General features: G+C 37.2%; 1 protein-coding gene across 1 annotated transcript; it reads right to left on the reverse strand.

The window, feature by feature from the left end:
- Positions 1 to 1,847: 1,847 nt before the first annotated feature.
- Positions 1,848 to 25,591, reverse strand: LOC114138646 (neuronal acetylcholine receptor subunit alpha-3-like). The gene is made up of 7 exons (XM_028008030.1): positions 25,336 to 25,591; positions 11,586 to 11,725; positions 11,461 to 11,505; positions 10,730 to 10,839; positions 10,257 to 10,464; positions 7,000 to 8,001; positions 1,848 to 5,918 (listed from the first exon to the last, which is right to left on the reverse strand). The coding sequence occupies exons 1-7, from the start codon at positions 25,391 to 25,393 to the stop codon at positions 5,793 to 5,795; spliced, it is 1,689 nt and encodes a 562-aa protein (XP_027863831.1). The 5' UTR covers positions 25,394 to 25,591; the 3' UTR covers positions 1,848 to 5,792.

Raw genomic sequence — 25,591 nt, forward strand, 5'->3', positions numbered from 1 at the left:
ATGTGACTTTTAAAATACCATGTACATCTTTCTGAAAATACTTTATTAACCAAAATTGATTAAGAAACAACAACAAATGCAGTGATAGTGTGTTTAAAAGAGAGATAAATACCCAAAACTAAGATGTAAATGTGTCATAAGTTCTTAATTCCAGCTGTAAAAGCAGGAATGAACCGAGGCACTTAAAGTACTTTGACTTGCAAAAGTATTCATATGTTTTTAATATTTTCACAAATTCTAATATGGTCTATAGAAATTTTATGTTATAGATAATCTTATGTTATAGAATAACACAAAGTAGAACTTATGTATAAATTGTAAGAAAAATGATACACTACTTCCAAGATTGTTTTTTTAAAATTAAAAATAAGAAAGCTAAGATGGGATTGATATACGTTTATCCCTTTAATCTGATACCACTAAATAAAATCCAATGTCACCACTAACTTTTCAGGTATGTTTCTCCACCTTCATGTTATTTAACATTAATATTTTCTAATAAACTTTTGAGATTTATTCTGACATTGGAAATGGGTGGATGCTGATAAGCTGAGGTGAATTTTCAAGGTATTTGGATGCGTTGGATTTTTAAGGGGTATCGGATGAAAGAGGGCTGCGCAGAAGCACACCCATATGTGGAACGTGAAAATGGAAATGAAAACACAACTTTTCTAATTAACCTGCCGAACCAGTCACCCCACGGTGTATAAATACTTTTACAAGACACTCTAGTTGGTGATCAGAAAAGAAAGTGACTTATTTGTTAATGTGTGCAAACAAGCTATGTTTGTACATTTATTGTCTCTTTCTGTGTATGTGTGTTTATTCAAGTCTGAAAAACATTAATTATATATATATATATATATATATATATATACAGTACAGACCAAAAGTTTGGACACACCTTCTAATTCAATGGGTTTTCTTTATTTTCATGACTATTTAGAAGGCAATAAATCCCACTTATTAACCTGACAGGGCACACCTATGAAGTGAAAACCATTTCAGGTGACTACCTCTTGAAGCTCATCAAGAAAATGCAGAGTGTGTGCAAAGCAGTAATCACAGCAAAAGGTTGCTGCTTTGAAGAAACTAGAATATAAGGGCTATTTTCAGTTGTTACACTTTTTTGTTTAGTGCATATTTCCACATGTGTTATTCATAGTTTTGATGCCTTCAGTGTGAATCTACAATGTCAATAGTCATGAAAATAAAGGAAACTCATTGAATTAAAAGGTGTGTCCAAACTTTTGGTCTGTACTGTATATATATATACGTATATAACTATCTGAACATGGAGCCTCTTTGGATACATATTCTAATTTATTGAATTTAAGTATTTTTTGAATAATAACTTTTAACTTTAAACTTAATACATTTTAAATTTAAATTCAAATTATTTGTTGTTACAATCTTTTAAACCACATGATGTGAAACTGAATAACTAAAACAAAAATTATAGATAATTTTTTGATACGGCTGACTACAGAAACCTACACATTTCCCTTTTGTTGTTGTTGATGAACATTTACTAGCAAATGTTTTGCTAGTAAATGTTCTCGTTGTTTTTGGGTGTTCCACAGTTTGTTGAAGTGACATTTCAGGTTTTTGGTCTGTTCTGTGCCTGCAGCTGTCATTTAAGGTGCTGAGATGATGAAAGTGCGTGATGCAGCAATTGCTGTCCGAGGTGCTGAATCCTTCACAGCTTCCTCCTAATAAAAGTGTGACTCGAGTGCTGCTTGCCTCTGCACTTTCACACGTCCTCTCACACCTTCCAGCAAAAAAAAGGAAGAAAGGGAGAGAAACCTCATTCTGAAAGACCCTCTCAAGCAGTTTTTCACAATAAAGCTGAGAAATCCAACTGATGTTTAATAATACATAAAAGCTTCAGCAGATACGATCTAAACATAAAAAACAACATTTTACCACCATTAAGTCCACTTCAGGTGGATTTTACATGACATTGTGAAAAGAAAATGTCTAAAGTAAACAACTTCAGTCACAACTATTTCTTTTGATTTACTTTGTATACTTTATGCAGAAAATTACTTTAAAGCCCCCAGGCATATTTGTCCATGCAGTCCTCTTTGTTGATTTGCATTAGAAAATGCACACATTCTTCTATGCATCTTTGCCTTGTGTGGATATTTACAATCATGGTATATACACAGTTGTGACATAAATACACTAACAAATGCAATAAAGGAATACTGAGAACAGGATATTTAAAGTGCCACAAGCCAGAGTTGTACCCAAATAGAAAAATTATGTTTACTTAAACTGTTACAGTAAGTTTTAGTTTTTTATCTGACTTTGCTTTTAAGCTGGACAGTTATTCTGACTGTCAATGCAATTTTAATCAGCTTCTATGTAAATAACAACTTCACTACAACATTACGATTTTATAAAGGTTCTTGACAGATATTCCAAGTTAATCTGAATTTCTATGAATAATTAGTAACACCAAAGTGAAAGTATGTAGGTTAGAGTTAACGTTTAGAGAAATCCACTGCAAAAATGAGGCCACATTAGGATCCAGTTCAATAAAACCAATAGTATAAAATGTATATTTTTAGTAATTAAACTTTGATTAATATATGTACCTAAAATAAAAGCTAAAACTTTTTATCAATTTCTTGACCAAGAAAACTCAAGAAGCTATTGTTATTGTTCCAGATCAATGGTTCTTCACCACATCTATAAATATTAACCAAGGATAAAATTAGAAACTTGCTCTCTATGGGTACGTGTGGACAGTGATCTAGTGCAAGTAGTAGCTAGTTTTGAGAAGTAGAATACCCTTTATCTGTGCGTGCATGTGTTTTGAAGGCTCCCATTGGAATGAATTATTTAGCTTCGAGTCTCCTTTGCTTATCCACGGTCCACTGACTGCAAGCATATACCATTCTGCACCCAGTGGCTGAAAAGAGCAGCCTAGCTCACCATCCACCTCTCTGCGGTGCAGTGACCCTGTCTCATCCTGTAATTCAACCACGAGTGTCTTTAACATGTGCACAGGTTAAAAAAAAACTTTCAAGTAAAGGGCAAGAAGTATGAGGAAAGAGACAGATATAAAGAGAAGCTGTACAGTAAGGAACTGTCCTCGGTCCAGGAAGGTCTGCCATCCGTGAGCTGGATTCCAACAGTCAAGAGCTAGCTGCAACGAATCATGTAAAATATTCATCCATGTGATGGTCTCAATAATGTATAATCCCTGAATTTACCACCCAGAGCTGAGCAGCACTCTGATATGACCTGACTGCCACCAAGCACTTGAAGTACAATGAATCAAAGATCTGCCTGCTTTTAAAATATGAAAGGAAAACCATTTCAAATTCAGATTAAGGGGCCCAAGCTGCCTTGAAGTTGCTGATTTCTGAGTCTTTCTTCCGTTCTGTTGCTGAAATCAAAGTAAAAAAGTTGTCATGAAGCAATAGGAAGGTTAATCATCAGAAGAGGGATAAAAGAGCATAGCAATGTCCCGCTTGTTTACTTTTTCACTCTCTATGTTATTAGTTTGAGAGGCATTGCAGTGACTAGAGCCTGTTAGTGTTCCACGCATCAAACAGCTACAGTCCAAATATAGATTGAAAAGCCAGTGGATCTTTAATTGACATCCTCAATCTGTCACAGGCAGCAGATGATGTGACTGTCAGGCTGAAGACTGAGACAGATTGGTTACTGTGTGTGTCTGTACCACAGCTCCCCCTTCATCTCCATATTCAGCCTCCATCCATCCCTTAATCTGACTTCAGTGAGACTCATGCTACCAGGCACACACAGGAACTCGCATGCTTTAGCTCTGTCACCATCTCAACCCGTTTGATTACTCTTACATCTTCCGGAGACACGTGCACCCTTTTTTTGTTCTCTCCAACAAACACATGTGCAGGAACACATATGTGCATGCTCATTGACTCAAGTAGGGATTAAACTGAACTGTTGGGCATGAGATGGGCTACTCAAAGCCACAGTGACTCTATTTTACTGAGATGTTGAGCTGTCGCTACTCTAAACATTGAACACATTCGTGTGTACATACCTGTGAGAGATCACAGCCACATTTAGTCTCACGAGTGACCTTTAAATGTCTGTAGTTGAAGAATAAAGCATCTTCTAGATGCACAATAATTCATTTGATTGTGTGTCTTTTATATGCCACAATTAACTTACCTCTTTTCTTTACCAGGGAGTTTTCTGGAAACACTTCCACAGAAGTTCCTACAATAATCATTTGAATATGCTAATTTACATTACATTCTGAAAATATGTTTGTTACTACAGATACATAATTTCAAACTCAATGAGTAAGTGTTTAAATATGTCACAATTTCTACATTGGTAAAACAAAGCAGACACTTCAGGCGCAGCGTGGTGCGCGAGTTACAGTGCAACCCATGTATCAAGGCCTTATTCCTCAACACGACCGTCACAGATTCGATGACCTTTGCCCTATGTTCTTTCTTTCTACCCGCTTTACTGTCTCACATATGTCAAAGGCCACAAGAGCCTAAAAACAAAAAAAACTTTAAAAATAAAAAGACAAAGAGATTCTAGTTTGGAAATTCAGAAGAAAATTTTCATGAGGGAGTCCAGCTTGCAGGTACTGAGATCAAATATGTTATAAAGAAAACTTCTATGAATCAAAAACACCTTGCAACCATCTGCAGAAGAAGATTGAAAACTATAATATTTCATATTAAGTTGGTCGTATGTTTCTTTCTGTCTGAAGATATTTTGGGCATAGACCTGGAAAAAAAAGCACCACAGCAGATTCACAAAACAAAAGATTCAGCAGCTTTACAAGCTGTACATGCTATTTGAATATAACAAAAAAGATAGAAAAAACAGGAAATACAATAATGAAAGCCAAAAACATAAAATGTTACTGATTATAATAATTTGTATTAAACATTTTTACTGTTTCAAGTCATTTTACAGGTTTAATTGTACATTTTGTGGTTAAAAGTGCCTCCATAAATTGCAAACTCCTGTCCTGAATTCATTTCCTGTGCATATAAATATACTGGAAAACATGTCATCGTTGAAGGCTAAAGGCCAGCATGCACTATGCTTTTGTTTTTCTCTACAAGGAAAACATAGATAAACAGGGCATTATCTTCTACCAGAAAACATATCTATGTCATTATCATATCTAGAAGAGAGCATTTTGTGCTATAATTCCCAACTCAGTGTCATCATTGGACCAGATTGTGTCCAATCCAGATTGTGACTAAACTGGCCTACAACAACTAACTACTGCAAAGTAATTCAGAAGAAGTAATTTTCTTCTTCGTCTTTTTGCCGAAATGTGTTACCAAAGAGTTCTTGGAAACTGATATCTAAGCTGCTGCTCCAAGGAGTGACAGTGGAAAGATGCCTCCAGCGGGAGCTCAAAGTAAAACACTGGAGAGGTAAAGAATAAACAGAAGGGAGATGACGAGAAAACCAGGCTTCAGAAAATATGTGATACTGGGAAGGAGACAAGATACCAGCATTGCTATAGAATTGAACTGGCAGCTGAAACGACAAATAGATGAGGAATAAAGAGATGTGTTTCAGTCTAGGGAAATCTACAGAAGAGAGCTAAATAGGATGGTTGATGATGGCACCCTAGACACAGAGAGAGGAAGTGACAAAAGCCTAAAAAAGGGAACAACAATGGTCTTGTGCTTGATTTGACACTGCTAAATGCAGTGTATTTTCTAGAGTAACTCAAGTAAGGGGTAAAGAAATTGTCAGTAAGACAAGTAAAGCGGGGGGTGGGGGGAAAGAGAGGCAAGACAAGTTCTTCATTTTAGGAAGCTTATAAGTGGCTGGAGGAAAAGTCCCAGAGTTCCCAGCACACACACTGTCACAAAAACCCACAGGAAAATCCTGTCGATGACCATGGCAACGTACTTCCAGTCATCCTCCACCTGAAGAGAGAACAGAAAGGACATTATGCAATGTGTGGAAACTAGAATCTTAAAGCAGGTGCAGTCAAGAAAAAAGTTTACTTCCAAAAAACATGTGAGGTAAATTCAAAAAACTACCTCAAGGTTAATAAAAGGCTTACGGAGAAAGTGTTGGCAACAGAAAATATCAAATACAAAAAATATTTGTGGAATATCTTTACTTTTTAGGTTGTTTGTTAGTTGGAAAGCGTTTTAGAGCCAAGCACATTTTCCTGGTGCTATATCTGGTCTTTCAGGTGTGCAAAATAAGATTATGATTATCCAGTGACCATAATGCTATTATGCATTTTGAAGAAGCAGTTTAACTATTCTCCAAGCCTCAAAGAAAGATGCGCGTTGCTGAGGAAGGATGGAGACAACGTAACAAAGATATCAGGACTATCCAGAATGTGAGGACGACTTGCACAAAACCCTGCTTCTGGGACAAACAAGCAGCTTTAAAGTCCAAATATAGCAGAGGGAAAATGCTTTCTACAGTGTTTACAAAGAAAAGTATCATTTTACTAACCACGCAGAAGTAACACACACTTTTGTATGAACAGGCATTTGCTGTCCAAACTGTGAGAACAAAACTTTGTCTCTTAAATGTGAAGATTCTTGGTCCCAAAACAATATAAAAAAGATTAAGGACATTAAATCAGTGCATTTGTGAATTCATATACTGCAAGCTTCAATGATAACAGTTCAGTTTATTGGATAACAATATAGCAAAAGGAGAGATTTTATTAATTTGTGATAGATGTGATAGATTAGGTGATTAGTTTTTTTCTTTTCAGTGCTGAAAGTTCAACACTTGTTTTTTCTATCTACACTTGTTTTCTTACATAAAATCTGTGCAGCATCACTTTAAAGCATCAACTTTCAGTCATCGCCCAGAGGCCTGTTCCCACTCCACACAACTTAACAGGCAGCCACTGCATACTAATTTTACGGCATTATTAGGTCTTCTCCACAGAGAAATTTTGAATCTAATTTGGATTAGAAACTTAATACTAATATAAATAATCAACACACATGCCGAACTAAATGCTTGCTTATGTACCTCCTTGGCTTTGTTGCGTGTCCTCATGTTCTCTGCGATGTATTTCACGCTCTCAATGGCCTGCTTGATCTCCGGCGACACCACAGAAAAAGCAACGACAGCACTGACAGGCGACGAGGCGTTCAAAGGCCTTGGCGCCTTTGGTGGCTCTGACTCTGGAGGCCCCTGAGCCGGGTTTGCCTGGGGAGGAGGTGGAGGAACCATCGGTGGAGGAACAGGAGTTGGCACCTCCTTGCCTCTGTAGGGACACCTCCTAGTCATGTCGCGGTTAAGGTCACGGGTCACGTCGCCATACTCCACACAGTTCATGGAGCCACCAGCTGAAGACGTCCCACCTGCCCCTGAGCCACTATCCAGCGGTGGGCATGCCACGCCTCCAGTTATGCCTCCAACACTTCCAGAGCTGCTTCCTCCTCCTATGCTGGTCTTTCTCTTTTTAATACCTCCGCCGGTGACTCCTCCTCCTGTCGCTCCTGTAATTCTGGCAGGTGATGAGCAGCCCTGGTCAATCGGCCGTCTCATCAGCATCACTCTGGGCAGCACCCCGAGGAACACCATCCTCACCCACTCCGGCATCGTGTGAGTCATTGGAGTACGGTAGTGCACATTCAGCACAAAGACAGTAATGACAATACTCAGAGTTACAAAAATCATGGTAAAGAGAAGATACTCTCCAATCAGCGGGATGACGAGCGACGTGGAGGGGATGGTTTCAGTGATGACCAGCAGGAACACAGTGAGGGAGAGCAGGACGGAGATGCACAGGGTGACCTTCTCCCCGCAGTCTGATGGGAGATAGAAAACCAACACCGTGAGGAAGGAGATGAGGAGGCAAGGGATAATGAGGTTTATTGTGTAGAAAAGAGGCAGGCGACGGATGTAGAAGGAGTAGGTGATGTCTGGGTAGATTTCTTCACAGCAGTTATACTTAATGTCATGTTTGTATCCAGGTGCATCAATAATCTCCCACTCCCCACTTTCCCAGAAGTCTTTCAGGTTCACCTGGAAAATATACATTTAAAAAGAAGCTCTACATTAGAAATGTGGCAATATTTAACAATTCAAGGGCATTTTTGTCTTACATATGTGTCAGAAATAAACAAATATTGATACAATAGAAATTGTCATGTCAAATCTGCTGAATAACAACAAAATCTCTCCATGTGTCAACACAAAATCAAACTCAATCGGTTCCAATAGAAAATAAATTTTCTCTATTATTGATCTTAATAATAGAGAAATCATTAACATCTTTATAAGGTAGACACTTATTATTTTATAAGGTAGACACTTATTATTTTCTAACAGTGTGAAAGCTGAATTGTACAACAATATTATTTCATGTTTGTACAATTTAATATTATGTAATAGATTGCAAAATCAATATTTTAAAGAATGTTTTTGGTAGAATGTGATAAATATGTATATTATGTACAACATGAGATGCTTCTGTAATAACATGAAAAGTATATTGTTAAAGCAACAGAAGTTATATGTTATAACCTGGTATAGCTCTATTTTTCACTTACGTGGGTGGGATTTTTCCATTTATACAATCACATGAGCTACATTTTTAATGCTAGTAGAAAAATATTGACTAAAAAGTATGTATAAAAACATAATACAATATACACTGCTCAAAAAAATAAAGGGAACACTCAAATAACACATCCTAGATCTGAATGAAAGAAATATTCTCATTGAATACTTTGTTCTGTACAAAGTTGAATGTGCTGACAATAACATCACACAAAAATCATCAATGGAAATCAAATTTATTAACCAATGGAGGCCTGGATTTGGAGCCACACACAAAATTAAAGTGAAATAACACTACATGCTGATCCAACTTTAATGTAATGTCCTTAAAACAAGTCAAAATGAGGCTCAGTATTGTGTGTGGCCTCCACGTGCCTGTATGACCTCCCTACAACGCCTGGGCATGCTCCTGATGAGGTGGCGGATGGTCTCCTGAGGGATCTCCTCCCAGACCTGGACTAAAGCATCCGCCAACTCCTGGACAGTCTGTGGTGCAACGTGACGTTGGTGGATGGAGCGAGACATGATGTCCCAGATGTGCTCAATCGGATTCAGGTCTGGGGAACGGGCTGGCCAGTCCATAGCTTCAATGCCTTCATCTTGCAGGAACTGCTGACACACTCCAGCCACATGAGGTCTAGCATTGTCCTGCATTAGGAGGAACCCAGGGCCAACCGCACCAGCATATGGTCTCACAAGGGGTCTGAGGATCTCATCTCGGTACCTAATGGCAGTCAGGCTACCTCTGGTGAGCACATGGAGGGCTGTGCGGCCCTCCAAAGAAATGCCACCCCACACCATTACTGACCCACTGCCAAACCGGTCATGCTGAAGGATGTTGCAGGCAGCAGACCGCTCTCCACGGCGTCTCCAGACTCTGTCACGTCTGTCACATGTGCTCAGTGTGAACCTGCTTTCATCTGTGAAGAGCACAAGGCGCCAGTGGCGAATTTGCCAATCCTGGTGTTCTCTGGCAAATGCCAAGCGTCCTGCACGGTGTTGGGCTGTGAGCACAACCCCCATCTGTGGACGTCGGGCCCTCATACCATCCTCATGGAGTCGGTTTCTAACCGTTTGTGCAGACACATGCACATTTGTGGCCTGCTGGAGGTCATTTTGCAGGGCTCTGGCAGTGCTCCTCCTGTTCCTTCTTGCACAAAGGCGGAGGTAGCGGTCCTGCTGCTGGGTTGTTGCCCTCCTACGGCCTCCTCCACGTCTCCTGGTGTACTAGCCTGTCTCCTGGTAGCGCCTCCAGCCTCTGGACACTACGCTGACAGACACAGCAAACCTTCTTGCCACAGCTCGCATTGATGTGCCATCCTGGATGAGCTGCACTACCTGAGCCACTTGTGTGGGTTGTGGAGTCCGTCTCATGCTACCACGAGTGTGAAAGCACCACCAACATTCAAAACTGACCAAAACATCAGCCAGACAGCATAGGTACTGAGAAGTGGTCTGTGGTCCCAACTGCAGAACCACTCCTTTATTGAGTGTGTCTTGCTAATTGCCAATAATTTCCACCTGTTGTCTATTCCATTTGCACAACAGCAGGTGAAATTGATTGTCAATCAGTGTTGCTTCCTAAGTGGACAGTTTGATTTCACAGAAGTTTGATTTACTTGGAGTTATATTGTGTTGTTTAAGTGTTCCCTTTATTTTTTTGAGCAGTGTATATACTGTATATAGCCAAGATTTTTTTTTCTTCTTTAATTTCTGACCTTTGAGCCAATGAGCACCAAGTCGATCTTTGCTTTGTCATAGGTCCAGGACCCAAACTTCATCGAGCAGTTCTGGTAGTCAAAGGGGAAGTAAGTGATGTCCATTGGGCAGGAGGATTTGAATATAGCTGGGGGGACCCAAGTGATGGTGCCGTCAAACTTCAGCAAAGCTTTGGTCTTGTCCTCTACAAGGAAGTCACCAACAGCACTGTGGGAGAACATTTCTAATGTTATGACATTTACTCTAAACGTCAGGGGATTTTGAGCCAACAACTCACATTGTAGCAAACATAAGTAAGAAAAAATACCATCCAGTCTCAAACAAAAAATGTGTAATACTTAGCCTCTGTTTTTATTCTGATGTTTTTTATTGGTCTGTATTTAAGACTTATTTAACATTTTCATAGCAGAATTTCAAACAGACATGATTTAACAAAAAGTATTCCTCCTATCATCTGTTTATCAAAACATACTTGTTGTATAAGACAATATCCGGTCTCCAGATTTTGTTGGATGGAACTCGTATGTACTCGATGCCATCGAATTCAACAGGGGTCCATCTCAGTTTATAGTCGTTCCAAACCTGAAGGATAGTAAAACAGAAACACTTGACATTAGGGCTGTATAAGTTTTTCTATTTTACAATATTTATCGATATTTTATTTCCTCAGAACATATCGATTTTTCCTACTTTGAGTTTTATGTCGAATACACATGAATTAAATGACAGCTATCACACATGACATTTTTTACCCAGCTGCACATGTACATTAAAAATGACTTATAATGAAACAACCTGTTACAATTAATTAAATAATGAAATGAAATAGATAAATTGCATTATATAATATGTGAATAAGACAAAAAAGGTTCCTTTTCTCCATAACCAAATACACAAAGTCACACAATTAACATTTAAACAAAGCAAACGTATAACAAAAACAACATTTATTACACCAGTATTAGACCATCAGTTCAATTAATCAATCCAAATCTATGGAACAGCCACAAAATGTCACCAAAATCACTCTGTCCCTCTAAAATCTTTCAGAAAATCTTAAAAATGTATCGAATTGTATTGTGAGCAGAACACCACATATCGCATTGTATCGTGAGATTAGTGTATCGCTACAGCCCTACTTGACATGCTGATGAAACTCAAACAGCACAACGCATAGCGAATAAAAAACACAGCAGCACTTACATGTCTCAGCCACAGGTTAGTTTCCATAATTTGATTCACCTCATCCTATAGAAAGAATATAAATGCTGAACAAATAATTTATGATAGATAAAAGAGCCGATGGATGGATGATTCTGTGTTCTCACCACTTTAACAAGCTGTGATATGGACACTTCAAACTCCACCGTAACTGGATCAGACACATTCTCCACAGGTCGGATGAACTGGTTGTATCTTCGGAACAACCTTCGGAATAATCTGTCCTCTGCCTTGGATGAGAAGCAGCCTGGAAAAAACAGAGGGAGACAACGTTGAAAAAATTAATAGAAGATTAGCAAAAATGGCAAAAAAAAAACTGCCACTTTACATTGACTGAGTTAAACTGGGGCTTTGTGGAGCTGTCTATGATTATCAGTGCAAGTAAATTAAACTTGACACTAATACTGCAGAAAGGTCACCCCTCCAAACAGATTTATTTTCAGAGTCTGCAAACAGAAAGTTATTATAGGGAGTCAAAGATTAATGTTTTTCTCACATCAAGGCTATATGTCCCAATATGAGACAGTAACAAACAAGCAGAAGCTGATGAAAATTTTATACAAATATGGTGGTTGATGATGTTTAAGTCCTTATAAAATCTCTATATTTCTTTGTCTTCTAATGTTATTTTAAGAGTTAAATAAAAACAAATACAACAGAAACACAGGATTGTTTATCAAAAACTAAAATAGTCGTCTCTGTCAGAGACAGTGAAATGTCAACCATATTGACAGTCTCTCCTCGTAAAACTCTGACTAAAAGTTAACAAAACTTCCTTACAGAAAATCTTTACCATAATCTTAATGTATTTTTAATGATAAGTTCAGGGCATGGGCCAGGACCAACTAAAGAAGGAGTGCAATGAAATCCAAATATTTAGCTGTAATGTATAAGGTGAAACAAACCTTTCCATTAAATCAGACTAGTATTGGTTATAGGATAAATAAAATTCTTCTTGTTTCCTTTAAACTTTACTTTATCACTTTTTTCATCATCATTTGAAAATTCAGAAGCAAAAGCTTACCTACACTAAGACTAACAGGCCTTTAAACAACTTGGCAAAGTCATGATGAGGATGTCTGTTTCAATGCCAAAAGAAAGCAAAAAGACCTATAGAGAGTGTTTTTACAATGAAATGACCTGAAAGGCCAGTCAGGAAGGAAAAAGCCAAAAACAACATAAAAAAAACAACAGATTACAGCAAACAAATACATCCAGGAACAAAGACTGTGATTTTTAAAGACATTTCCTGTGTTCTGTTAAAATTATATATTTTTTTATCCATCATGACCAAGGAATAACACCGGTGCAAACTGATGATGCCATCATAAGGGAAACAATGTGATATGAGAAATACTGAAGAAACATCTCAATAAAAGCCAGGAAGGTGAGGCTTAGGGTCAAATGGCTCCTCCAATGGGCAATGACCCTTACTGTTCCACCAAATTATTTTCAAAGTAGATAAATAACCAAAAAGTAGTTTTGATGAGTCCATTTAAAAAACGTGATTTCAGTTAGATAGAACTTTTGGTCCAAGCTTAAAAGTTGTGCCAAGAAACCTGACTCAGAAGCTTGCAGAAGAGTAGCAAAAATGTTTGAATGAATCTGTAGTTTAATAGGTAATTCCCAAAAATCTACTAAATATATGCAAAACTACTATTCTCACATTTAGAAAATTTTAAAAATGGTAACCCGAACTGACCTAAAAATGAAATGTTTAATCTGATTTAATGTCCGAGAGTGAGAATGGAAACAATTGTCTTTTCACCCCATGTATGCAAATATCTTTTTTCAAATGTACTGTATGTAATAATATCATTGGAAAGTCAGAGCATAAGTTGAGCTCCATGAAGTCTTCAGCAGCCTTTTCTTACTCAGTCAAATCAGATCGATTCCAGTTTATTCCTATAGCATAATACCCATACTTTCTCAAGACATTTTAATAACAAGTGATAAAACATGAAATGAGAAGGAGATGGTAAAGAGGCCAGTGCAGGTGGGGAATGTTTCTTCTCTTAGCAGCCAAGGTGCTGAGCTTGCTGCTTTTGGTAAATAAAGGTTATAAAGAGTCTGTGTGAAAAACACAACATTCTACAAGAGAGATTCCTTGTTTGTTACTCAAAATTTCTCAACAAAACCACTGAAAATACCTTATCTTTACTTCATCTTCCTCTTGAAACAGTCAGTCAGTAAAATCTGTTATGATTTACTATACTGCAGTAATGACAATAGACTGGGACATACACTCTAACCATTCGTGTCCAAACTGCAGCTGTTTCAGTTTATTTTAGGAGAAACTGAACAGCTTGTACGCTATAACAAATAGATCCTTTTATTTGCAGTAGCTACTTGTGCATTAGAACATATTGACCATGTTAGGACTTATGATAATTTATGAAATTCAAATGATAGGTTAATAATGACTTTATTTAAAATCTGACAAAAACCTAAGCAAGTATAAAAATTGAGCTCAATTAACGTAGTTCTTATTTTAAGCTTTGCCAAGCAGTCTCTTCTACTGTTATGTGTTTGCATTTAAAACCGTGGCAGAAAAAGGTCTGTTCTCTCTCTTTTCTTGCAGGATGTTGACAGAACATTTCGCTGCTGAGCTGCCCATCTCTATCAGTAGAGGATTTCAATCAACGCAGGAAAAACAGCCTCTGCAGAGGTGTGTAAGGTAGACTGAGCCGAAGATCAGATTGTGAAAAACTGCCACACATAATGCTTGTGGTGGCACACAGACGTCTGTCTGAGCAGAAAATGTCGCCTCACTTGGGACAGCATGCAGTCACGCCACTGGAGAAAAGTTATAAACACTGGAGACAGGTCTGCTAAGGCTTCTCTGACCTCCAACTTTTACTTTAAGATAATCTGATCTAATTACCTTTTATAATATGTTCATTACTCCTTGGGCATGTTCTCTAAACTCAACACTGAATACCAGCTGTTTACCTTTTTTGTGTCTTTGAACAACACAATCGCTGATGCGTGTAAGAAACAAACATGTTGAATATCTAAACCTAAATTTCACATCACAGCTTTCAAGTCAAGTAGAGATGTGCATATTATTGAAGGCTTTCACAACATGAAACCATCAAAAAACAGGCTCTTTATTCGCTGCGTGAATCAGTTAAGAGATTAACTTTTTTAAATAAAAAAGATAAGGAGGACAAATTTGATTTGCAGAGATATAAACAGTCACCAAAGGAGATTTTTATACAACTAAATAAAACATAAATATATCATTGAGTCCATTTATGCTCCACAAATCAAAAAAAGCTTAATTTTAATATTCTCATTTACCTATTATGCTTTTTTCTGCACAATTTTATATTGTGCATCATGTTTCATACTAATATACTGAAAGTTCTTCAGCTTGTACTATTAGTTTTTTAAGAAAGTATTAGCTATAATTAAAAATAAAAGTCTTAAATGTCAACTAAGTAAAGGTGTAGCCAGATTTTTTTAACATCAATACAATTGCAGTTAAGATCTTTCGTCATGAATAGTATAAAATATAACAAAAACAGTTACAGCTTATTGGTTGGTGTCTTATTCCCAGCAGTGTTGGGTTTATTATTCTTCTCATATGGCTGATGTTTACCAAAGCATTCTCAGATAAAACTGGGTTGTCTGAAGAAGTTCACTTTAATCAAATCTGTACAATGTTAGAGGAACCTTTGTATTGAAATAAATGTAATATCCGCTGTTCATACAGTAAAGTCGTAAGCATGTCTAATGAGAGTATCGTGATGAACATCTTCCAGACATCCTGAATCAGTTCAACTGTTCATGTTCTCAAAAACTGACTGACTTGCCGGAGCAGGAAAAGTCCATTAAGAGATGAGCTTGTGTAAATCTGCAGGGATCTAGCTGGGTCTGATAACAACAACACTGCAGCTCTGATGTTACAACAAGCCTCAGCTCACCTCAGGGGGGGCAGTTTCATTATGATGTCTGAGCAAACCAAACAATAAGATCACATGACTGCAGGCAATATGCAGTCCAACATAAAGGACGAAAGTAGAACCCAATGGTTCTGCATCAAACAGCAGAATTTGCAGTAGCTGTTTGATATCACTAATTTAACAAGCAAATTTTATCTGGTGTAAAATTTGATTTGATTTTTATTCAACAAAGGAGTTTGTTTGTGATAAGTAATGAGACAGGCATTTTTTAAAGGGCTAATAAAACAATGTAAAAGGAGCATCAGTTTTGAAAATAAGTGTATCTATTTAAGTGATTTTTCCTTCTCAAAAATCTAAAATAACTTCTGACCTGGTTTTTGAATGCATCCATGATGATTTATCTTGGTGATGAACTCCAAGTCTTTGAAGTTGAAAGGGCATCACCCTAATTTTAGCATTTTCAAAGCACTTAAAAAATAAGAATTCAATGCACAAGTTTGAAGTTATGGTGGATCTTCCTTTAGTCACACCCAAGATTACATTTATCAAACAAGCGTCAGATATAATTCTGGCAGAATCTTCACTTTTCTTGGCCGAGTTTGTAAAGCTTGTGTAGCTGGAGCCATATTTTTAATCATAAAATGTAACTTTTCAGAAACCCTTCAGAAATAAGTTACGGTACTTCAAAAGCCTGGGCATGGCGTGGTGGCATAGCGGTTAGCGCGACCCGTATTTGGAGGCCTTGAGTCCTCGACAATAAAAATTGTTTGAACAAAGGGAACTAAAACCACTAACATCTCATTACTGTGCTGCTGTAAAGTCTATAAGTTTCCTCAGGTCACTGACTGAGGCGAGCTGCTCCTTAAAACCTTAATAAAATGACGTTTCTCTGGAGACACTTGTGTAATTTCAGCTCTTGGTACCTTAAAAACTGCCCACTGCTTGCTGATTTGCTGCTGCGCCAGAACCTTGGTAAAGCCTGTAATTGGCTGAGGGAAATCCAGGGCAATTATAATCAGTCAATTAATTGGACCTTTTGTTCTTTGTTGCGTAGAAAAAGTTAAATAAATCCTCTCTTGGAACAGTAACTCCCCTAATTCCCTGTACTTGTTTTTTTTTTTTTCATGGACAATCTTAAGTATTCTAGGCTTAAGAGTGTTAAATATAACCTCTTCTCTCCTTTACCCTTCAGATGATCGTGTGTAACCTCTCCTGCTTGCAACATTTCCATGATATGTAAAGTAAGGCGTAAGTGTGTGCAGTGGGTAATTCAAAACCAAGCATTTGAAACCTGCTCATGCATGAATAAATACATGCGTAGTCTAAGAGTCCTCTAAGTAATCAAAGAATAAGCTAAACTAATGAGAAAATAAGGCAGAGTCCTTTTTACCCTGCTACTCTAAGCATTTAGCATGTGGAGAAAAGAGAATTTTCAAAAATGCAGACAGAGCATCTTCATAGCGATGCAACAATGCTTATAACATGATTATTTTTTGATATGTTCAACAAAAAGTGTATAGAATCGTAACTGAGCATGAGATCAAATTCAGTGAACCACAGTACCAGATAAATAAAAACAATTAATTTCACAAGTAAACAACATTAGCAAGGCAGAAAACGCTGCAATGTTGTATAAATAATCAGTGTTTTGAATTTAGACTTACCATACTTGAAAATACTTGGCTTGTGCTATTTTATAGTGTGAAATATTTTATAACATCAGTTGAGTCTTTTAAAACGGTAAGAGATTGAAATTTAATATGTCTGTCACAATAATTTTAATATGTAAATTGTTCTATTATTCTTTGGCACCTCAGGTGTCATGAAGAGTGTTAGTTGTTTCTTACATAGTTTAAACTGAAGCTGTCTGATGTTAGTTAGCTCACTGTAGGTATTGTAGGTGATGTTACACTGAAACACAAAATTACATTTTATGCTGACACTTTATGACTTTCACAATATTCTGTCGGTGATTAGTGTGCTACGTTATTAATTTATTAATTTTGCAGGAGGCAGACTGTCAAACATTTCTTTGTCATAATCATCCTTATCTTCACTTTTAACAGCTCAGATTTCAACACTTTATCATTTTGATCAGAACTGTTTTTGTTTCTGTTGATGAAAATCACATGAAATTAGCCTGAGTCACATTTCAAATGACAAAACCTTCTGAGTTTTTCTTGTTTTCCTTCCCCGTCTTTATGATGTCAAATTGAAAAGTCTTGGTTCTGGCACGGATGGAGCCAAACCAAACAATCAAGCATTTATCTTTAAGGAAAAGCAACACTGATTGAGACTTAGCAAGACAAACCGTGAGTGTGTTAGTTTCTCTTGTGGCTTCAGGAGGAGCGAGCTGCAGAAAGGCCCACGGCCTGTGGGAGACTCTTTGATCAGACATGCGCTTAACAGGATGAGCCTGGGAGCCTGTGGTGGACAGTCTGAAGGAACTAATTACCCTCCAAAAATACACCACTGACAGAGAGTGAGAGTAAATGGAGAGGAGATACAAAGAGAGAGGGAGGCAGTGGCATGAGGAGATAGGAGGAGAAAATTGACAGCAGAAACATGCAGAGAACAGCCAGATAGCATGGGTCTCCTCTCCAGGGGATTTGATGGCCTGACTTTGACATGCTCAGTGACGCAAAAGAGGGTCCACAGTGATTACTGCATTAGCCATGACCATGCAAATGAGCGCGAGCTGCAGTACGAAACTCTTAATATAGGAGAGCTTGATGAATATGTGGCCAAGTGAATTGTATGATTGTGAGCACAGCTGCCTTTTAATGCCATTATTCCTGCAATTCAACTGTTCATCCTGTGGACTGATTTTAAAAGGAAAAAATATATATATATATTTTTCTTTAATTTATTTTAAAACATCTTTATTGACATTTTTGCAGATATTTTTCTCAGCCTGTGTTGTTTTTAACATAAAAGATTAGATAGTAACTCTGTGAACTGATCCAGTCAATTTAAACTCTGAAAAAAATAACATAATTATCCTTTTTTTAAAATTACTGTTTTTCAGACAATGGCTGTAATTTGAGTTTAAAATGTGCTTTCCTAGCACTGATTCTCAAGTTTGTAATTGTTTTATTTTTCTGGAAGGACAAGAAGAAGAAATCAGCACTGTCATTTATAAAGACTGACAGCTCATCTGTTTTGCAAATAAAAGAAAGGGTAGACATATTGTAAAATTCAACTGTGCATGTTAACCTTAAAACTTTGAGACATTATGAAGCGGGTAAGCCAAATTAAGTAGATTTTTTCAGTAACGTACCGGAAGCCTGTTTCAAATATTTAACCCTCAGCTACAGAGCCACAGAAATACCAGCGGGGAATCAGTACATCTCATATGTGTCTTCGAGAGACGATGGATCGGGCTTATCCATCACGTCTGTCAGTCACACTGACTGAATCAGGACTCAGGGAAGATGTTGAGAACATGTGTCTCAAAGTCACAGAAAATACAAAAGTTTGCTCCTGTTTTTAGATCTTCAGGGATGAAGATGTCTTTGTTGTATAATCCTTTCAATGTCTCTGGAATTCTTTCTTTTCCTATTTTTTCCACTTTGCTGTACACATGTCGAGAGTCTCCTCCTGAATAGAACACCATACACCCACAAACTTTAATTTGCTTTGAGTTTTGAATTTAATATCCATGAATTCTTAAATGATACTCCTTCAAAATCCAGTTCATCTGCCTCCAAATTGCTTAATTGTTAAATAGACTCTCACCTGTGCATTTTGCAAAGAAGAATAGGCTAAATATGCAGTCAGTCTATGTGCAAAGCCAGTGGATCTTTAGCTCAGAATATTGTAGTGATTTATTCATTTTAGTCTTTTGCTGTTTTTTATGATAGTTATTATGTTTCATCACAGAGACAAAAATATCACAGGGTTCATATGCAGATTCAGGATTTTGTGATCTTGTTTCACTTGATTGCATCAAATTTATTTATTTATTTTACTTTTCCCAGTGCTTGGAAGCCTTAGATCTTTTGAGTCAAAGAAAAGAAAAAGATCATCCATAGATCTGTTGTTCTTCAACTTTATGTTACTCATTACCATTTCTGCTCCCTTTTAACATTTCAATCATTTTCCATCAGTTGCTTCATTTATCAATCTGCCAACCACTTCTAAGAGTGAGACATTTGGTTTCTTGAGAGCAGAATGTAATTATGATCTTATCACAAGAGGACAAGCTTTGTTACACCAAGATTAAATAACACAAATTACCACATTATCTTAGAAAATGTACTTACAATATCAGGCTAATAAGATAATTAGCTTGTGATCTTGAGATATGAGAATTTAAACATCGCTATTCTCTGAACTCAACAGGAGTTCTCACAACCATCATAAGAACAATATAATATATATATATATATATGTGTGTGTGGGGGGGAGTGTGTGTGTTAGTGTTAAGTGTTTAGTTGCAAATGCAAACTTCACACAGGTGAAGATATTTTTGAACCAAATATTTATGTGAATACTGAGAAAACTGAAGACAGTTTAGACAAAACTCCTTTAAAAAATTTGATCTATATCTTTCTGAATTAAAGATTAAAGAGTACATAGAATTTGTCAGGTTAGTCAAGTCAGGAAAAGACTGAAGATGCAAAAGGATGAGAGTTTCACCATTTTTGGTTTTTTAACCAAGAGCTGAAATTTAAACAATGATTTTCTGCAGGAATAAATTCACTGACAGCAAGATTGATATGCAAAGAAAGTAACTGTTTTTAACCGGCTATTTAAGGAACAGAAGTTGAAAAGTTTGGCCTCTCTTCCATCTAAGGCATCTCATTTAGAAAAAAAACCCTCTTTCTTTACTGCCATACTGCCATCCTGAAATGTACCCCATGCAATTCCCAGCATAAAAGAGCAGGGTGTCCCAGGGGATTTTGACAGTCTTGAAAAAGATGTGAGTTTGGGTCTTTAAATCTGAGGACACCATGATGTTTAAGCATAGGAAGGTGGAAAAAATCGTTTTCCTGTGATGGCTACACACCATGTGTGCACCAGCGTTTGGTTGCAATAATCACATGACAATCGTGTTAAGAGGATCCTCAAGCTGCCTCACAGCTACACACTAGCATACACACACACATACACGCAGGTTGCCTGTCAGGCTTTAATGCAACTATATTGCTTCTGGGAGCGAAACCAGAGAGCTTTTCTGTAGTGCACAGCAAAGCTCAGATGAGCATTTAAGTCTTTGGAGCCAATATAGCAGGTGATAGTGGGACGTGAGTAGACAACCCTATACAAGAATGCTTTGATAAGCGTTACAGAGCTAACAAAACTATACGTCTGATTCTTGAACTGCAACCAAGGCAGCAGATACAAAGCATTCACTTCTAATGAGTTGTGTTTTTTTTTAATTATCAGCAACCTGTAGCTCCTGCTCTCTGGGGCCCAGCTAGTTCGGAGGAGGCAGATCTTCTTTGCACTGTTAACATGCAGCCACAGCCTATTAAAATGCACAGTGAAGTGAGATAAGGGGTCAAGCACAAACTACAATGCGGATTAGATGAGGAAAAATGCAGGCGTGGCTGAACATCTCCCTCAGCTATTTTGTGCTGGAGATGATGCAGGCGAAAAGCTGCAGGGAAATGCATTATGTAGTCTATCTCTAATCACTCCCTTTCAGACCTGAAGGAACCCATCCTGTCCTAGAATATGCAGATGCACACCGCCAATCTATCCCATGGGCTGAAACTTTGTTTTGAATGTCATATTTTCAACAAACACCTCCGTATTTAATGAGTCTCTTAGTCCCTTCCTCTGAGCTACTTCAGTCAGATTCTATTTTTAAATAAAATACCCCCAATCCCATGAACCGCGGATCAGCATCTCCTCTGTTTTGAGGACAAATCACCAGATCCTGGATAGAATGAGACAATACCTTTTGAAGCCCACAAATCACATCCCCACTGGGAGTGAATGTGTATACAGTATGTATGTCAGTGGATATTTTGAAGTAAGTCCTCTGAATGTACAGTTGCTATTGAAAATGACACAATAGAGGTTTATGAGTAAAAGGACAAAGCAACAACACAATACACTATTTGTTTCTTTTTTTTCCATTAAAGTGCCAAATTAAAAACTTCTACTGAGAAAAACTATATTTAATCTCTGCTGAGCAAAATCTGTTCTCCTCAGAGAACACTGACATGGTCACACTTTCAAGGCATTGCTTTCTTCTGAGATTCTCTAAGTTCAAGGACAAAGCTGCAGCAAATCTGTAATGCTAAGGAGAATGACAGAAGAGTATGAAAGAGGAAGTCGGGAGAGTTTGTCCCACAGATTTTGTAGAGGAAACCAATCCTCCCTTCAACTACATCTCTGTGTCAGGTTACAGGATGTGAGAAGACACTGACTTTCACACAGCAGACATGGCATGATCACATAGAAGCACTTAATGCTGCTCCCAATGGGAGATCTGCAGGAACCACATCTGGAACAGACTTGCAGCCGCATGCAGGGCTTTGAAGCTAAAAGATTACACTGACATTGACACTCAGTACATCATGTGTGAAACTGAAAAAAATAACACATCTGTCCCGTTCTGAAAATCCACAATCAGCCCATATGATCTGTGGAGTTGTTGTCATGTATATAGCAAACAGAATAGCATAAAGTAAAACATGATATGTACAAAGTAAGAACTCAGCCTGCAGCCTAAAGTTTCTCTAATTTGTGCATCAAAGGCAGTTAATAATTTTTCAGGAAACACCAGCTAATTTATTGATGGTTTATTCTCACATCCTACATAAAATTACTCTTGACATTTTCATATAGGGCCTTTCATTTGGCTTGGCAATGCAATGTCCTTTTTTCTGCCAAGGTTAAAAAGTCCTATAAAAAAGTAATCAGAAAATGCAGTACCATAATCTCACACTCAAATGTTTGAAAAAATCCAACCATTATTTCATTACCTTTATTCAAGATAAATCATAAATTAAGAAATTATTATTTTTATTTACTAAATTGCAACATTTTGCACTAATTGTTCTCACTCCTAACAATTCCTGTGAAATCAATGTAAAAGAAGAATCTTTAATTTTATCTTTAGTTACCTTTTCAAAATTATGAAAGCAATTCCTATTAAGTTATCATTTGTAGTTTTCTAGCAAAATAAAACTACATTTCTATTTAATGCCCATGCTGTGTTCATAATGTCCTTCACTTTTAGAAAGTTCCCAGGACAACAGAACCACATCATTACAGCCGTACCACCATACTCATCATTTGGTGCTTTTATGTATGGTTTTCTTTGCTCCAAGCGTTTGCCAAATGAATTGCTTGTACTAAAAATGTTAGTCTTGGTCTTGTTTCACTAAAGAAAAGTTCAAGTTGAACGAAACCCAACAAGTTTATGTTTGTGATAGTAGAATGTTTTGTTTCTCCTTTTGGGGAGACTCTGATGAAACATGTTGGAATGTAACATCTGATTAGCGTTATAGAGTCTTTGTGACTCTAAAACATTATTTTGTTCTGACATCTGGATATTATTTCTTATTTCCCTTGACAACTCACTGAGTGTCTAGGAAAATATGATCAAGTATAGGTGAGAAATTGTTTTCTTGTAACCAATACAAAAGAAACAACATACAGTTCTGTGAAATATTTGCTGTTTACAGATTTCTTCAGGTTTTATCTTTTCGGTAGTACCTAAATGTTTCTAATCAAGCATATTAGAAAAAAAACACATGTCAAATGAGTGAAAACGACCTATGAAAACCAACATTGCCCTATGTAAGAAATGTAAAAATATGTGATACAGCTGTTGAAGGATGAAAGCAGGGAAGCTGAGGAAGAGAAACTAATTAAGACAAAGGGAGCTGAACTAAGGCTAAAAAGGAACTACAAATCAAGAGCAAAATAATAACACACATCTAAGAGAAATAAATACAAATGTACAAAGACCAAAACACAAGAAGAAACTAAAGGAATTAACTAAAATGGCCATCTTTCCAACATTGAAACAATAACTGAATAAGGAAAGACTTATCAAACATAAACAAAAAACAAGAAAATGATCAAAACACAAAAGAAAACCTAAACTCAGGTAAGGATCAGGACACCATTGAGTTTTTGCAAAAATTGCAAATGAGTGTTTTATCTCTTTGGAAAACTTGACCCAGTTGTTCTTTCAGAATTTTCAGTCATTTTAATTGAGCATTGCTGTAGAGTATTAAAAATAAACAGCCTGTTTAAAGTCATTCATAAAGTCATAAATTATATTAATATGTTTTAAGCCAGCGTGAATGTTTTCTCTGAGAAGTTTTGACATGCTGGCCTCTCCTGGGAAGGCTCTCCATATTTTTTCTCCATTTGTGTGAAGATTCTCACTGTGGTCTGTTGGTGTCTTAATGCTTTGAAAATGGCTTTGTAACCCCTTCCTGACAGACAAGTCAAGGCATCTGCCTTCATTTGTTTGCATGTTCTATTGTCGTGTTCGACAATAAATGTGTTCGGAGCAAACCGAACACATCCAGAATGAGGTTGTGGTGACGTTTAAAACAGGAGTAAAACAACACATTGTGTGTACATCTTATAAAGATGTGAATGTCTCTTTTTCAGTCAGCAGCAATTGAAGAAGTTCAATCATTGCTTTGCTTTGGGGTACCTGCAGGGACACAGAGTCCATGTGAAAAAAATCTTCAAACAGAACAGCTATGAATCATGTAATAATAAAAAGAGTAATAATAAATTTTGTTAGAAAAAGAATCACATGATGCTATTTTTTCCAGCAGGGTCAAGGAAGCTTATAAGAGTTGAGGGAAATATTGATGTAATATAAGGCAGTCTAGGAATAAAACATATTGGAGGTTTAAGAAGACCTGAGTCTGAGATGGAAACTCACCTTCCAGCAGAACAAAAACCCTAAACAAAAAGCCAGAGCAACAATAGAACAGTTATAGTCACAAATAATGGTATATCAAAATGGCCCAGTCAAAGTTCAGTCCTACCAAATGGGAAGACTTGAAAAATTATGTCTATAAACCCTTTTCATGCAATGTGTCTGATCTTTTTTTAACCAAAGGAAAAGCTGGTTAAAACATACTGTATCTTGCAGCTGTAAATGTTGCAAAAGGTGATTTTAAAAAGTATCGACTAAAAAGACCTGAATGTTCATCCACACTGTATTTTATGTGCAACACAATTTTGTTCATTTATCAAATGAAACACAATGAGGTTAGTGTTTAAAAATGTGTCCAGAGGACATGAATAGTTTTGTAAGGCATGTCCCTATAAAACTGCTATAAAGACTAGCCTCCAGCAGGACAGATATTAAGATATAAAACAGTCATCATTTTGGACATGGACGTTTGTCTTATGTGAAAGCAATAAATGTTTAAGTAACAATATATTCGTCATCTTGATGTTCACCTCTTTTGGTAGACTACTCCCAGTTCCAGTTTCATTTTAGACCTTATGTATGAGCTTTCAAGAGCTCTTAGAGAAACACCACATAAACAAACCTGGAGCTGCCAGATTTCATGATTTTATTTAAAAATACAAAATAATACCTGCATGCTTTCTAACTGGGACAGAACATCTTATATTAAAATGAGAACCTGTCCTCGTTGTGTTGCTTCTGCGCTCCTGAACTCCCAGGGGAATTTCAGGGTGACTTACTTGCTTCAGAGCTATTTGTCATCGTCAGAATGCCTCCATGTAGAAATGCAGTACAACTTGGCTCATGAGCTGAAGTTAACTTTTGCCAAAAAAGAAAACATTCCAACTTATTTATCCATGTATGCTTATTCAGAGTAAAATAAAAACATTCATTTTTTGCGTAAGAGCGCAGAAGAGTTAACTTGTTACGTTTTTTACAAAGTAAGATTTAAAAAAAATTAGGTGAGTATGTAATAAAAGTGAGATAAACAGCAATACTAGTTTGCGTCTCGATCGGATAAGGAGCGCAGTCTCTTCTTACCTTGCGCTGCGAGGAGCACCAACAGCAGGAAGGCTGGTAGTTTGCCGAAGAAATTCATCGAAACATCTGAGCCTGGCGATGCCTTAATTGGATAGAATTAGTTCTCGGACAGCGGGTTTCAGTCCATTTACCAGCAGCGGTCTGTGAAGCCTGAAGATTCCGCTTTTGCGTTCCTTTACGCGTAGAGGATGGTGCGCTGCGCCGACATGGACAACTTCTCCTCGTCCCGCCTTCCCTCCACCGTCCCCAGCTCCTG

Source organism: Xiphophorus couchianus, chromosome 23, assembly GCF_001444195.1.
Source record: "Xiphophorus couchianus chromosome 23, X_couchianus-1.0, whole genome shotgun sequence".
Classification (NCBI taxonomy): domain Eukaryota; kingdom Metazoa; phylum Chordata; class Actinopteri; order Cyprinodontiformes; family Poeciliidae; genus Xiphophorus; species Xiphophorus couchianus.

What these genes read in the sequence shown, in the direction of transcription:
- LOC114138646 (XM_028008030.1), bottom strand. Translation starts at nt 25,393, where the DNA reads ATGAATTTCTTCGGCAAACTACCAGCCTTCCTGCTGTTGGTGCTCCTC. An exon ending in TATCACAGCTTGTTAAAGTG is followed by an intron (nt 11,506 to 11,585) that starts GTGAGAACACAG and finishes TTCTTTCTATAG; the next exon opens with GATGAGGTGAATCAAATTAT. An exon ending in GATATTGTCTTATACAACAA is followed by an intron (nt 10,465 to 10,729) that starts GTATGTTTTGAT and finishes GTTCTCCCACAG; the next exon opens with TGCTGTTGGTGACTTCCTTG.